This window comes from Coregonus lavaretus, assembly GCF_964263955.1.
Source record: "Coregonus lavaretus genome assembly, chromosome: 28".
Classification (NCBI taxonomy): domain Eukaryota; kingdom Metazoa; phylum Chordata; class Actinopteri; order Salmoniformes; family Salmonidae; genus Coregonus; species Coregonus lavaretus.
The window spans coordinates 6,169,516-6,185,741 of NC_140015.1; the positions used below are offsets into that span (position 1 = coordinate 6,169,516).

Genomic DNA, 16,226 nt, shown 5'->3' on the forward strand with positions numbered 1-16,226 from the left:
CGATTTTTAAAAATGCTGTAGATCTAAACTTATGTTGCGCACTTTCTTTCCTACTAGTAGCCCTATCCTGTGGATGTAAGACATATTCAACTGATATTTACGAATGCTTGTAGATGCACCTGCTGACACCCCCATCTATTATTTTTTTATACTCCCGACCCTCACGATGCATTCTTGTTTTTTCAAGGTAGTTTTTACACACTGAAGTTCTCAAGCTGACCACTACTACATGTACAGTACCAGTCAAAAGTTCAGACACACCTACTCATTCAAGGGTTTTTCTTTATTTGGACTATTCTACATTGTGGAATAATAGTGAAGACATCAAAACTATGAAATAACATATGGAATCATGTAGTAACCAAAAAAGTGTTAAACAATTCAAAATATATTTTATATTTGAGATTCTTCAAAGTAGCCACCCTTTGGCTTGATGACAGCTTTGCACACTCTTGGCATTCTCTTAACCAGCTTCACGAGGTAGTCACCTGGAATGCTTTTCCAACAGTCTTGAACGAGTTCCCATATATGCTGAGCACTTGTTGGCTGCTTTTCCTTCACTCTGCGGTCCAACTCATCCCAAACCATCTCAATTGGGTTGAGGTCGGTGATTGTGGAGGCCATGTCATCTGATGCAGCACTCCATCATGCTTCTTCTTGGTCAAATAGCCCTTACACAGCCTAGAGGTGTGTTTTGGGTCATTGTCCTGTTGAAAAACAAATGATAGTCCCACTAAGCGCAAACCAGATGGGATGGCGTATCGCTGCAAAATGCTGTGGTAGCCATGCTGGTTAAGTGTGCCTTGAATTCTAAATAAATCACAGACAGTGTCACCAGCAAAGCACCCCCACGCCATCACACCTCCACGCTTCACGGAGGGAACCACACATGCGGAGATCATCCGTTCACCTACTCTGCGTGTCACAAAGACACGACGGTTGGAACCAAAGATCTTAAATTTGGACAGATTTCCACTGGTCTAATGTCCATTGCTCGTGTTTCTTGGCCCAAGGAAGTCTCTTCTTCTTATTGGTGTCCTTTAGTAGTGGTTTCTTTGCAGCAATTCGACCATGAAGGCCTGATTCATGCAGTCTCCTCTGAACAGTTGATGTTGAGATGTGTCTGTTACTTGAACTCTGTGAAGCTTTTATGTGGGCTGCAATCTGAGGTGCAGTTAACTCTAATGAATTTATCCTCTGCAGCAGAGGTAACTCTGGGTCTTCCTTTCCTGTGGCGGTCCTCATGAGAGCCAGTTTCATCATAGCGCTTGATAGTTTTTGTGACTGCACTTGAATAAACTTTAAAAGTTATTTAAATGTTCTGTATTGACTGACCTTCATCTCTTAAAGTAATGATGGACTGTTGTTTCTCTTTGCTTATTTGAGCTGTTCTTGCCATAATATGGACTTGGTCTTTTACCAAATAGGGCTATCTTCTGTATACCACCCCTACCTTGTCACAACACAACTGATTGGCTCAAACGCATTAAGAAGGAAATAAATTCCACAAATTAACTTTTAACAAGGCACACCTGTTAAATGAAATGCATTCCAGGTGACTTCATGAAGCTGGTTGAGAGAATGCCAAGACACTGCAAAGCTGTCAAGGCAAGATTTGAAGAATCTCAAATATAAAATATATTTTGATTTGTTTAACACTATTTTGGTTACTACATGATTCCATGTGTTATTTCATAGTGTTGATGTCTTCACTATTATATTACAATGTAGAAAATAGTAAAACTATAGAAAAACCCTGGAATGAGTAGGTGTAACTTATGACTGGTACTGTAAGTCAATATCTGGCTGGCTTTCCTCCTCATTCATCATGGTCAACATGAACAATGTGTACTGTGCTGATAGTATATAAAAATGGTGTTAAGTGGATTATATTCATTGTTACGATAGAACAAATCTATTAAAGATAAGACATGTTAGCATATGAACTACCGAAAGTTCTGCACTGTTGCAGTGCCCCAAAAATACTCAAATCAAATGTTATTTGTCACATGCTTCGTAAACAGGTGTAGACTAACAGTGAAATGCTTACTTATGAGCCCTTCCCAACAATGCAGTGGAAAAATATGGAATAAATACACAAGGAGTAATGATAACTTGGCTATATACACAGGTTACCAGTACTGAGTCGATGTGCAGGGGTACAAGGAAATTGAGGTAGATGTGTAAATCTAGGTAGGGATACTTAGACTGATATTCACATTAGGCCACGTATCCTTTTAGACGGTTTTAGAGTATCGTAGAAAAGGTACCATAAAACAACCCTATGCACTTTGTGTGTGGTGAATGTTACGCGAAAGTGTAAGGCTGTTTTTCCCAAATTAGTCTTACTTAGAAGCAGAAAATTGAAACGTCATCTCACTCTTCTCGTTTTTCCAAGTAACCACATACAGTAAATTAATCCGAAGGAGTGGTTTACTATTCTGAAAGGACAGCATAAACGCAAAGGTTTATAATTCATTAAACATTTTCTTAAAATGACTGACATTTTAAGCAAATGGCTAATCGTACTGTAGTTAAATCTGTCGTGACGAGGGGAAGAAAGTTAGTGGTATGTAGGTCTAGGACTTGTCATTAATTCAACTAAAGGAAAAGAAAACGTGGAAAAGACTGGGTAATTTGGGGCTTTTCAGTGTAGTAAATTACTTTTCCTTTTTGCCTCTTAAAGGGAGCAATGATATGTTAACTAGCGTCACTCCTCTCCATGACCCGTTTTGTTTCTCCTCTGCTGAGTTTGCAGTTTAATCTTGACAGTCGTGATTGTCCTTATTGTGATGTGCATTTTATTAATATTTGGTTTACACGGATAATACTTGTTGCTGTAAATGTGGATTAGGAAATAAAGTCAGTATTGGAACAGCAATGTTAAAGGTTTCTTCTTTCCCATTACATTTGTGAAGACACTAAGGAGTTATGTTGTTTCAAAGAATGACGGGTGTTTCCTGTCAAACTTACCTTGTTGGTGAAATATGTAGCTTTACACATGTAGAACTTACAAGCTCACATAATTGACAGGATCATAGGGAACACAAGGACACAGTTGATACAATATAATTCACTTTTATTTTGAGAAGCACAAACGCTGCCTGCCCGTCGGATTCGTCAATCATCCATAAACTTTTTTTTTTTGCCTCTGCATAAAGAAAAAGTGTTCAATATTATATACTTGTCGTGTCTTCTCCCTATACAATCAGGACAGCTACAGCCTGAACATCAAACACAGTTAAGTTATTTACAAAATATACTTTTTTTTTTTTTTTTGTACAAACTATTACATGCTAAAGGATGACACCCCCATTCACCACTTTGGAAATTCTAAGTATGAAAATAGCCCAGACAATAAATGTAAAATACAATAAATCGGCTTTTCAACGCTAGTCAAACCCTATTGTACATCGATCCGCACTCGCAGACAGAAAGCCATAGTTGATCATGATTCATGACAGGGGGGATTTCTGTGAGGAGAAGGAAGGGGACAAGGACAGGCATCGATGGTCCCTAGAAATTGAGTCGTCTGTCTGGACCTACCAAGGGGACTAGTGGACAGACAGACTCCTGTGGGAGAATGATTCAAAGGATTCACCAGTGAAGGCCTCACGTTACCTCCTCGCAATTAGACAGCAGAATCAGGGAAGAGGGTGGAGACAAAAAAATAAAGGCTCAACTGAACAGTGATCTGAAGGATTTTCTTTCTTGCACATTATATTTTTTTCTTGTGAGACACGTCTCATGACATGATTCCAAACTAGCGGTAATTTGAACAAGAGCAGGGCATTGGTTGGGGCACAGGTTGATGCAGGCTTACGATTGGCTAACTAACAGGTGGTTTTGACTGCTGGGGCAGAGCATGAATCAGACTTACAAAGTGACCAAATAGAAAGGGCCAGGTGGGCTGGTGAGATGGGCATGGTCAAACTGATAAAGCCCTAGTCAAACTGATAAAGCCCTACATAGCCTCGTGTGTGTGTGATGACCACAGCCTTCTGACTTCAAGTGAATTAAACATAAAAAGCCTTTTTAGATGGAGAGATTAGTCTAGAGGCTTTCCATACAATGCTCCACTTCATGTGCAGGGAGGGACAAAGCAGGAGGTGCTGGGAACTAGGGCAGCTGACTGGGCAGATCTGGGCCGTGTTCAGTAGGCACCAAACGGAATATAACAGGCAGGGACTACCTGGACTTATCCAATAAGAAACGCTCATTTTCGTTAACCATTAAATAATGTTTCAGAACATTTTCAGTTTGTCTGCTCTAATGAACACAACTCACACTTGGGGAGTTTTGTATTGTTACATGAAAAGCATTTGACTTAACCAACATGACATTTGAACCCCCAATAAGACAGAGCATGAGTGATTTTAATCCAATTGTGGAACTGCATTAACAATCCAACAGGTACATTGACATTATCTGCCTTGTCCAGTTCAAATAACAGATAGTGACACAGGACCGAATTAGGTACATTTACATATTTTTCCCTCATGTTTTCTTTTACTATACCAAGTGACATGGCAATTATGCATTACAAGCTGGAAACAGTGCATCGGATGTGAACTAGGCCAACCCGTGTCAATAGCTAGGGTACAGACATTTTAAGTGGAGCAAATATTGAAGGGCCTTGATCCAAGATAAAGCCAAAATACTACATTCAAAAACAGAGGAGCTTTCTTTGTAATTGGAACCTGACTGCACGCTTTAGTGATTTCTTGCACATTATCCAAACCAATAACAGCACGCACACCACAAAGAAAATGAAGACAGAAATCCAACATGCACACAGTTGAAGAAAGACACTTGTATCAACTCCCTCCATTTCTACAGGAGATTTTCCTATGTAGTAGAGAGGTAATGCGTTTTTTTCTGTCGTTATATTAGTTAACATATCCACATTATTATTTATTTGTTTCACTTTGGTTTGAATGATTTATTGAAACTAGTGTATATGTAATCCCATATTGAGGGTGGTGTCACTTGATGTGCTAAACTTATTTCATACACCGCCCACAACCACTTGTTCTATCAGTCTATGTGACGGGGTTGAAAGGAAATATCTTATTAAACCTATCTGTATAAAACAACTATACCAATGCAGACAAACAGAGAGGAAAGAAAAGCAGACAGACATCAAGGAAAACGGCAACTCAGATTACTGCTACAGCTCTGTCAAACAAGTGCTTACTGGATCATTTCAGGTTCACTCCAATTCTCTGGGGAGGGACAAATATTATTAGGTTGATTCAAGGGGACACAACAAATACAAGCTATGACAACAAGGCATTGCTGTTTTTTGTTTTACTCACTCCATTTTCAACTGACATGGGGTGGGGGATAGAAAGGTACACACACTGCCTGAGTGGCTGCTTAGCCCTCAGCCCATTGGCCCAGAAACAGGAAGCAACTATTGCCCTGCTCATCACAAATTCAGCTTTCAGTCTAATTTCTCTCCCTTTTCCCTTCACTTTTATATATTTTTTCATTTCAGTGACCAAGAAAAGAAAGAACAAAACTGATTTCTGATGGGGGTCTCTGTCTATGTTCACTAAAAACTGTGAAAGAATTTGACTGATGTTTGAATATCAAACAACAGGAGTCCATTATTCCATTGTTGATGTAGTTCTTGTTTTGAGTCTTGTGAAAGGAAAAAGTAGCGAGTCCTTTATGCGGTGAGAGCCTTCGTTCATCGGTGGGAGGGTCTGGTGAGAGTAGTGGTGGCGGAGGGGGTTTTCTGCTTGCTACTATCGTCAGGGGAAAGGAGGGGCGAGGGGGGACCCCCGGTGTCGGACTCGGACCTGGACGAGCCCGTCTTGCAGCCGGAGATGTGGCGCATGGTTCTGTAGGGGCGCTCCTCTGCGTTCCCTGGCTGCTCCTCGGGCTCCGGCGGCGGGTCGCTCTCCAGGGGGAAGCTCCTCCGGTCCCACGGGTGTACTGGGATGGGAACCTGGAGAGGGAGAGAGGAAACTCACGTCAGAGACTTGACAAGAACCACACCGCTTAACACAGGGCTAGCACTCACTTATCACAAATATTATTGGTCTGTCTGTGTACATTTATACCCAAAGGCCTGGTGCCTTCTCATATATCCTCTACAATCTGCCACAGATTCACAAAGACGGCATACATACTGATTAAAGTGTGTGAACGTGTGTATAGTATTAAAATGTATGTGCCATGGGGAGCCTACCAGTTCTTCGTAGGTGCCGTCAGGCGTGGAGCAGCGCGTGTCTTCGTTGGAGAGCAGGCGGTGGGAGTCCCTGGAGCCTATAGGGGTGTAGGAGTACCCTCCCGCTGTGTAACACCCTGGGGTGTACGGGTAGGACAGCAGGTCGGGGCTGGCTGGGGAGCAGGGGGAGGCGGCGCTGCCATAGTCCTGCAGGGCGTGGAAGTGGGCTGTGTCTGGGGAGGAGGGCTGCGGCGTGGAGGGGTTGGTGCCGCCCAGCAGGGGAGTGGTGCGACCGTCCGACCGTCCACTGACATACGAACTGGAAGGGGGGAGAGGGGAGTAAACTTGGCATGAAGAACAGAAATGAAGTCTTCAGCTAGACTTCAATTGAACAGAAAGGAGAAGAATAGCCTTAAGTAGAGAAACCTATCATCTAGATTCCAGAAGGCCAAAGGTCAAATAGAGCGTGCTTATATTTGTCCTTTTTCACTGCATGTACAAGTGGGAAACCTGTACGAGTGTGTGAAATGGAAATGTTTTTTTTTTTTTGCATATCCCAACTCCCTGAGACACCCTCGGAGAGTGGGGTCAAGGCCAGGGATCAGCCATTATTGATGGCGACCCTGGAGAAATTAGGGTTAAGTGCCTTGCTCAAGGGCACATTGGCAGATTTCCCACCTAATCTGCTCGGGGATATCAGAACCAGCGGCCTGGCCCAACGCTCTTAACCGCTAGGCTACATGCTAAGGTGTTCCCTGTGCTGCACTGCAGTATAACGTAGTGTATCAGGGGGAAAAACATCAGTGCAAAAATGTCAAGGTTCTGAGATAAGAGAATCACAATCAATATGCAGCTCAGAACCTCATCTCTGCTACAGATCACACCAAAAGGACTGATTGCTGGATTAATAAAGACATTAGAAAAACCTCCACAGCCACTCCTTCTTGGAAAAGCTAACGTAGAGAGCGTTATGGCGAGTGGGTGGATTATGGCAGACCATGTGTGGGGGGGGGGGGTCTTCTTGCAACTCATATTGTGGGTAGGGGGTGTATTGTTGTTGGGCGGGGGTGTTTTGGTTTGTGTGCGTTACTGACCGGCTGCCTCTCCTCTTGGCGATGGCGCTGGCCGTCCAACTCCAGCGGGAACGCTCCTGGTCCTCGCAGGGCTGGTGCAGCTGGGAGAACGCATTGTCTGTCAGGTCCTCAACCTGGAGGGAGGGAGAGAAAGATCAGCCCTCCAAGTTAGTGCTGTAACACTTGATGAACGCAGCTTGCTGTCAAACGTTGGTTTGGTTATTATCATGAAATGTATTGCATTAGAGCTATATAGTGTAAAGGGAGGTTGGTGGCAGCTCTATCTAGATGTTTGACATCTTTGGACAACACTGCAACTGAATCATACTTCTGGTCTGCATCAGTAAACTACACCAATTGAGATTCTGAAAAGGTCATACCAAGGCTCAAAATAGCTATTGGTATCCTATATTAAGAGAAAATCATTTTTACCTCCTCAATGTCAGCCTCCTCAGCGATTGGCTTAGCACAAATGTCAACCTCCTTCCAACTGCAAAATGGAAGCCATATAATTAATACATCAGTAATTCACTACCCACGTGTGAGTGTGTGTGTGAGAGAGTGAGTGTTGTGCGTAGCTCTGGGCAGTCTCTCTTAGGCACAGATCTAAGATCAGCTTACAGTCCCCCAAATCATATCCTAACAATTGCTATTTGCCCTTCTGGACATATCTAGGATCAGCATTACAGTCCCACATCCTAACCGTTATTAATGTATTAGACGGGGGAAATCCCCAAACGGACTCTGGATCTGTGCTTAGTTTCCTGACTCTAGGCAACTTCCTCATGCCGAGGTAGGCACGGCGGCCATTTTGTGTCTTGCGTACCTGGGGGTGAGGATCTCTTTGTACTGCAGTTTCTCCACGCGGGTGGTGGCAGCCACAGACATGGGGATGACGATGTTGTTGATGTCAAAGGAGCTCTCTCCCCTCCTCCTGCGGATGGGCTGATGCTGTACGGGGTAGAAGGGGAGCAGGGTCAGTCACTGTCAAGCCAACTTCTAGGTACTTCTACCATGACTACTTCAACATTACTGTTTCAATCACACAGTACACACATACGCACACAGATGTACAGGCCAGATGTGTGTGTATCGTACCGGGGTGCTGTTGTCCCTCAGGCTGCTGTTGAAGGGGGTGAAGGGCATGGAGCAGGTCTCTGAGGAGGCTGACAGCTGTCGGAGCAGGGAGCTGTGGGTGGGGGTGTGGAGCCCAGCAGATAGGGACGGGCACAGACTGCCCCCATCCAGGTACAGCTTAGGGGTGTCTGAGGAGAGAGAGAGATAGAGTATGGGGGAAGAGAGCGAGAGAGTAGAGAAAAATCAGTAAATACACTAGAATCCTCCCGACTCATATACATCCATCTCTCAAGTACTCAAGCCTTACAAAATCTGTAGCTGACACTGGATAAAATGGATACTGATTAAAGAAGATGGACCTTGTAAAAGGTTGAAGCGAGATGGAAAGGGTCAAACATACTGTGAAAAACGGTGGAAGTGTCTAAGCGGTGCGACAATTACCTGAGGGAGAACCCTTCAGAACTCATTTGAGCTGCCCAAGCTATGAGACAGGTGCTTAGAGAGAGGGAGGGAGAGGGAAAAAGAAAGAGGCAGAAAGGCAGAAAGAAAGGCAGAAAGAAAGGCAGAAAGGCAGAAAGAAAGAAAGAAAGAAAGAAAGAAAGAAAGAAAATAAATAGACTGCAGGCAACTTACTGTCCATCCTGTCCAGTGACAGTGAATGTTCTCGGGGCCTCTTGCGTGCGTGGCTCTTGTCGTAGGGCCCGTGGCCCCGCTCCCCTCGGTAGTGGGGGCGGCTCTCCAGCTGTTGCCTGTGTAGCTTCTCTGAACGCACCTTGTGATGAGACAGGCCTGGGGAGGAGGATGGAGCAACATGGAGGGTTAGGCAGTGTGTATGTTTTGTATACACACACACACACACACACACACACACACACACACACACACACACACACACACACATATATATATTGTCTATTATATGAATACATTGTCTACTTTAGCCACGACCAGTCAATATATAGTTCTGATTTTGTCTAACAGTGTTAATTGACTGTAAATAAAGTAGACCCCACCACAACACTAAAGCGGACATATTTTCGGCGTGAGAGTACAAATGCGAACAAAACTGGCTTAGAAATCTAAATTTGAACATTGTGCTGCAGAGCTCTGGAGAGCACTGAGCATCAATTATGTAACGTTGTAATGAAATTATTATCAGTCTATCATGTTCCATCCATCTGTGCTCTCTGAATAGGGTCCATGCATTCGAAGCAGAAAACTACCTAAGCTTCTTTATCAATTACACTGCTTTTTCATTTAGGCAGCTGAGTCACTGTATTTACCAGGAAATGCTGGGCCACACACTCACACCTGAATAATACAGAGTACCAAACAAAATAAACGCTTGTTATGTAGGATGGTGAATTTTCAGGCTGGTGGGGCCTCTTATGTTTCGCCTCCTGTAGCTCAGTTGGTAGAGCATGGCGCTTGCAACGCCAGGGTTGTGGGTTCAATTCCCACGGGGGGCCAGTATGGAAAATGTATGCACTCACTAACTAAGTCGCTCTGGATAAGAGCGTCTGCTAAATGACTAAAATGTAAATGTGTTGTTACAACGGTATATGAACAGCCAATACTGATCATATCTCAAGAGCTTTGCAAAACTAAGAGATCCTTCCTATACATCACCTTACAGTGTACATTTTAATCTATTGTGTTACACAACATTTAAGGTGTAGAAAATTAACATGCTTAGGGACAAATGGCTATACGAGCCTTTCCCACGGTGAGGCAATACCCCGGTGCTTGGCTTAAAGTCTCAGGCTTTTAGAGGTGATGAGGCTTTCCTTACGGACTGTGGAGAGGAGGGAGTTGGTCATCTTGTGTTTGTCTTTGGAGGTGAAGGAGGCGGAGGGGTCATGGAGGCGTCCCGTGGAGAGCTTGTGTTTCAGGGAGAGCTTCTTCAGGGGTTTCATCTTCTCCAGGGGCCGGCTGTTCCAGTGGGACTTGAGGACGCGCTGCAGGTGCAGACTCATTGTCACGTCTGCACAAACACAGAGGGAGAGGGAGGGTGTTCAAATAAACCTACACCTAAACAGGGCACATTGGCCCGGCAAAATAGATACAAAGCACCAATCAGGTGTTGACAACTGCATAGGCATAGATTCTAGGGGAACTACAGATCAAATACAACTTGTAAAAACTACAAACCCCATCAACTGTGCACTATTAAAAAGGCCAACACCATTGTGTGTGCCAGCTACAGCTGCCATATTGGACCCCTCGCTACCACCTACAGACAGTAGCATCGCATGGTCATAGACTGCATTGCCTTTCCAACCACCAACCATCCCCTCACACCAGTTGACCTAGTTCTGACTGCACCATCCATCTCCAGCCAGTCCTTTATACCCCATTACACTGCAGACTTTTGACGCTTTCACATCTCTCAGGCCTAGCTAGCTAGCTAGCTCCTCTCATGTGTAAAAGGCACATCTGGGACTGCAAGAGAGGGGGAGGGTGGATGCAGTGAGCAGCAGTGCTTTGACAGAGCGTCAGAGTGGATTTCTCACTCAGTCCACCAGGGGGAGGACTTCGGCAGGTCCAGACTGGAAGCTCAAGAAGCCCCTCCACCTCCGCCGACCCCCCTGCTTTCAATCCTGCTCTCTACATCCTATTTCCCTTTAATCTTAGCACTGACAGGCCCACATTACAGGCCCAGCCACAGGCCTTTACAACATCAGCAGTAGAGAAGTGTGGGAGGGAGCTCACTAGTGGAAATCAGAGTAAGAATGAAATATATGTTACATAATATGTGTGGAACAATGACCCTTGATTGGATTGAAGCTGGCGGTGGTGCAAGTTCTCGATACATCAAAGCTACATCTCAAATTCTACCTAGAAAATAGTCAATTTAATGGGGTGCGCCTAGTATTCAATACTGGGTCTTTTATCGCTTATAAACCAACTATGCAACCCCTGACCCAGGGCGTGACGAGGCCAGAGCTCCTTACAAGAGAGAGAAGATGTGGCGTACGTAGCTATTAGGCATACCCTTTTTAATGCAATGTTGTCTCCGGGTTGGAGCGGATTTTGATTTATTTTTATGAACAAATAAATTCAATCAATCCATCAACCAACCGATCAATCTTACCGTCTGTGAGGGAGAGGATGGGGTGCACGCAGGGGTCGAACTGGGACAGCCTCTCCAGTAGAGGGCGCTCATACTGGACGTCGGCGGAGGAGGGGGTGCGGCCGCCACACGTCATACACTGGGGGTTGACCTCGCAGCCACAGCGAGGACCCGGGACGCCCATCCTCTGGCCCTGGAGAAGAAAGGGATGGAGGATTCTTGAAACCTATTTAACCAGGTAGGCCTAAGTAATGGAGTCTGAGCGCAAATTCTCAATACAATAATAAGGACAAAGGTGTAAGATCCAGACACATGGGAAACATGTACACAACAGAGGGAAACCGTCTCTGATGAAGCTCGGAAAGAACTAGTCGTCATATTCCTGTTCCAACAACAACATACTGTTGCACAACATCAACTCTGGGTCTAATGTCTCTAAAAATGAAACCGCTGTAAACAGTTACTTTCTACAACGCCTGCCTTCTTGTAAGGCAATCAAAATCAGACCAGATTCAATTGTTTAAGAAATAAAACATTCAAAACATAAGCTTTTGAAACTGTTGTGGTGCTGGTTTACCAAGATAAGCCAGAGTTCCTGTTTAGTTTATTGCTTTAGAAACTAATCTGAAACACTAGGAGCTGAGAGGAGAGCTTGTTCACAGCACGTTCACGTTATGGCAGCGTTTTCCTTTTACTGAACAGAGTAGGAGTGTTGATCTATGATAAGCTCCCCTTGTCAAGTCAAACCTTTTTGAATTGTGGGTGTCTGTCAGGCAGCTCCTCCTAGTCTGAGATAAAACAACACCTCTGCTTTTAACAGAACAGGAGTCAGCAGCATTCAGCCCTGCCTGTGTCATTGGGAGACTAGCCTCCTGTTCCAAGGCCACTTCACATGAAGGAATAGACCTCTTTGGCGAACACAGAGGTAGAAGACATCTAGCCAATATACACACTGAGGGTGTGTTCTCCCACTATGAGCGTTCTAATGCAGATCCTTAAATGTACTGGTGTGGAGGGCTGATGATCACTCCCCATTAACCCATATGCTGTAGTTAGTACAATGACAAACACTCCCCACATGTAATCACACTCAATGCTAGTACAAACATAGATGCTCGCATGTCCTTTCACACTTCTAAATCAAGGCATACATTCATTTTTTTAGCCACTTGTCCTTTGGACAAGTAGGACTGATTTTGTACTTGTCTGAAAGCTCAAGTCACTTGTCCCCAAAATAATTATGGTCTGTAACACAATGGGCCAAAAGGGTGACTTCAAATTGTGTTGTATGATGCAAGGACCACTTTACAAAATGTTGATGATCATTAATGATCATTATTATTACCATACAGAGAATCACAAAAATGTAAGCTACCCTCTGCCAATAGGCTTCTTTGCATATTCAAGCCTGTCTCAAAATAGAACACTGCCCCTTTAAGGCTCTCCTGGCTGAAAAAATATTGCAACATTACAATTACAACTAAATATTTTGTCTTTATAAAATCCTTTCCTAATTTAATGAATCAGGCATCAAATGGCTAAGGTTGGCTACCTCAAAGCAAGGTAACTAATGAAGATGATCTGCCTTATATTCAGGTTTCAGTGGACATCTATTGAAGGCATTGGGAGTCATTTGTCATTTGGGCTAGGTCAACCATATGAATATTTTAACGTTGGTTTATTAAACATTTACATTTACATTTTAGTCATTTAGCAGACGCTCTTATCCAGAGCGACTTACAGTTAGTGAGTGCATACATTATTTTACTTTTTCATACTGGAATCGAACCCACAACCCTGGCGTTGCAAATGCCATGCTCTACCAACTGAGCTACATCCCTGCCGGCCATTCCCTCCCCTACCCTGGACGACGCTGGGCCAATTGTGCGCCGCCCCACACACCTGTTCATTATTCACGACGAGTTCTTAAAAGTGATTGACATACTCAGCCTGTCAATGCAATACAATTATAATCTGATGCGCTCTGCAGAAATTGGGAGAACAGTGCACAACAACGCATGTGGATCATACTCTGGTCCAATTCTGATGTGAGTAATTGTTTGATATTGTGATTTGAGTGAATTATTTTTACTTGCGAACAAGCGTTAATGTCGAGCCATGTAGTATTATGAAAAGATGCTTACGAAACACAATTACACATGAACAAATAAACACACACACACACACACACACACCAATCCACCACCCATGAGTAAAATGACACACATTACAGATGGCATATCCATATAAACCCACACATAATATACAGGCTATACACACACAAAATATCAGCCAACCACTCTGTAGTTCAAGGACACTGACAGACATACTAGCCCAAACAATACACTCATTCACTACCCAGTAAAAAAAAATAAGCAAAAAACACACTAAATGACAATGTAGCATTGAAAACACACCAACACACAAACAATATTACACACACATGGAAGAACACACACACAAACAGCAAAGCACACACACACACACCAACCTTGCGGTTGAGGTTGGTGACGGAGCTGGGCCTGACGAGGCGTCGTCTCTTGCAGCTGAGGAGGGGGCGTGTGCGGGCCGCCACACACGTGTCATCCTGAGCGGAGCACAGTAACTGGGGCCGGGACGAGGGCTGCTTCTGCTTCCTCAGCTGCTCCTCCAGGTCAGAACACTCTGGAGAAGCAGGCCGCAGGCTGGAGGGAGGGGGAGGGACAGTCGCTCATCAATACTACGCTACACGAAAAAATAAAGTGAAACCCTGTGCACTGCAGATCTGGATAAGAGCGTCTGCTAAATGATGTAAATATAAATGTAAATAAATATTAGTGCTGAGTGATTAGTGCTTTTTGAGGTCGGTTCGGTTTCGGTTCGATTAAAAAAAACAAATCACATTTTCGGTTTCGATTATTTGGGCTGAATGCTGTAACACAGAATAAAACAATTAATAAAAGTCCCATGAATGTAGTAACTGCCCATCATTACTTCTTATCACTTAAGCATAATTTATTCACATTACTTTAACAAAATATTTCAGTTGTGTATATTACATTTGTATGACTTTATTATTTCATTCCAAGTCATCATCTCATCTCTATAGAGCTGCTGCCTATGCTGTCTGATAAAATCACTATTTTGTAGTTCTTCAAAGTAAATAAGGCATACTTTTATGACTGCTGAATACCAACTATCAATCACTTAGATCATGTATTTTCAGGTAGAGATACCTCGCGAAGCAACAGCTGCTCTCTATATCCTTACCTGGTTAAATAAAGGTGAAATAAAATAAAATTAATATCCCCTCACAATCGCGCATTCTGCCTCTTCCGTAGCAGGCATAAAAGAAACAGAGACCGGACAAGTAGATGTACAATGGATTATGCTCATTGTAGTTAATTACCACATTTTATAGGCTAAACTATGTAGAATATTGGCCTGTTGGAAACTACAACTCCCTACTACATCGCACAGTTCAGGCTGGATCTGATTTATCTACAGAAACTGTGCAAAGAGAACTAAATGGAATTCTAATAATTGAACCGATGTCGGTCAACTAGTTGTTTAAAAACCGAAAAATAACCGACATTTCGGTTAATCGCTCAGCACTAATAAATATGGACAATGTAGGACTATTGACCCACGCCATAAACTGGAGGACTGGGTTTATTCGGTCGTGTCGTACCTGTTGATGATCCCGTTAACCTGTCTCCCGGACGCGCATCCTTTCCTCAGGCCTTTTTCCACGGAGACCGATCCGGGACCCTCCGCCCCACCGTCTGAGCCGCACTCCTGGAACCAAAGACAAGGTTGGCACGCCTACCATGGAACTCCCCTTCTTAAACTCTCTTCCAACCCACCCTCCTGAACTCCATTCCACTACAGCCTAGTGAATTCCTCGGGCCACAACTGAATGGATAGAAAGGTCAACACCACTTGGCATGACAAAACAAAGACCACCACTGTTTTGGGACCTCCCCCTCCTCACCCATTCTCTTCCCGAGACAGTAGTCCCTCCTCCCTCCCTACCCCCTCCCTCCTAAGTCCCGGAGGCTGGTTGTGGTTTTGTGGGAGAGTCTTGTTCCCGTCTCTCGGTTTTGGGCACAGTGCCAGCGTGCCATCTTGAGCGCTGTCATCTCTCCCTCCCTCCCTCTTCTCTTTCTCCCCTGAACTGGTAGGGAGGGACCACACTAAGTGGAAAAGTCACATTTGTTCTCCCTTTCTCTATGATACAGTACATCATACTACCTGACTTAAGAGGATGTAGTACTAATTGAATTTTGGACATGTTCACTGAAAATTAGGGCATGTTTAGGACATGCGATTTGATGTCTAAGAAATGAAGACACAGGCTTGTTGAGGATCTGATTGGACAGTTACATCGTCAGACTCATTTACCTGTATTACCGGGCAACCAACAGGCTCCGCCTTCACCTCCCCATCCTCGGGTGACACGTCAAAGAGGGAGGTCTCTGCCAGCGTTATGGAATCCTACGAGAGCGCAGATAGGCCAGGGTGAGCTCTTCAGTCCTTCTGATTCATAATACCAGAGATAACAGTGGCTTTGCACCAAAGAAACTGGTTTTGGTGTAGCCACAGACAAGGTAAGGGGCACCATGAACAAGCTGTTGAGACAATTTACTATAGATGTTACCAGGAAGGCTATGATATTCCACTGGGAAATTACTGTTGGATGGATGAAGTGAGAGAAAGAAAGAAAGAGAGAAAGAAAGAAAGAAAAAGAAAGGAAGAAGCAGAAGATAAGAGAGGGGAAGAGAGTGAAGGATAAAAGCAGACCGACATGTCAGCGGTATCGAGGTGCGCACCATACTCTTGATAA

General features: G+C 44.0%; 1 protein-coding gene across 1 annotated transcript in view; it reads right to left on the reverse strand.

Annotated features, from left to right (window-relative positions):
* Window positions 1-3,062: 3,062 nt before the first annotated feature.
* LOC311103297 (KAT8 regulatory NSL complex subunit 1-like) overlaps window positions 3,063-16,226 on the reverse strand; it is an 87,874-nt gene continuing 74,710 nt past the window's right edge. The window contains 12 exon segments of the mRNA XM_084144832.1: window positions 3,063-5,956; window positions 6,200-6,497; window positions 7,273-7,385; window positions 7,684-7,741; window positions 8,078-8,202; window positions 8,350-8,516; window positions 8,962-9,117; window positions 10,121-10,312; window positions 11,423-11,594; window positions 13,893-14,085; window positions 15,072-15,178; window positions 15,785-15,877. Of these exon segments, the coding sequence (XP_084000958.1) occupies window positions 5,696-5,956; window positions 6,200-6,497; window positions 7,273-7,385; window positions 7,684-7,741; window positions 8,078-8,202; window positions 8,350-8,516; window positions 8,962-9,117; window positions 10,121-10,312; window positions 11,423-11,594; window positions 13,893-14,085; window positions 15,072-15,178; window positions 15,785-15,877 (1,935 nt within the window). The 3' untranslated portion in view covers window positions 3,063-5,695.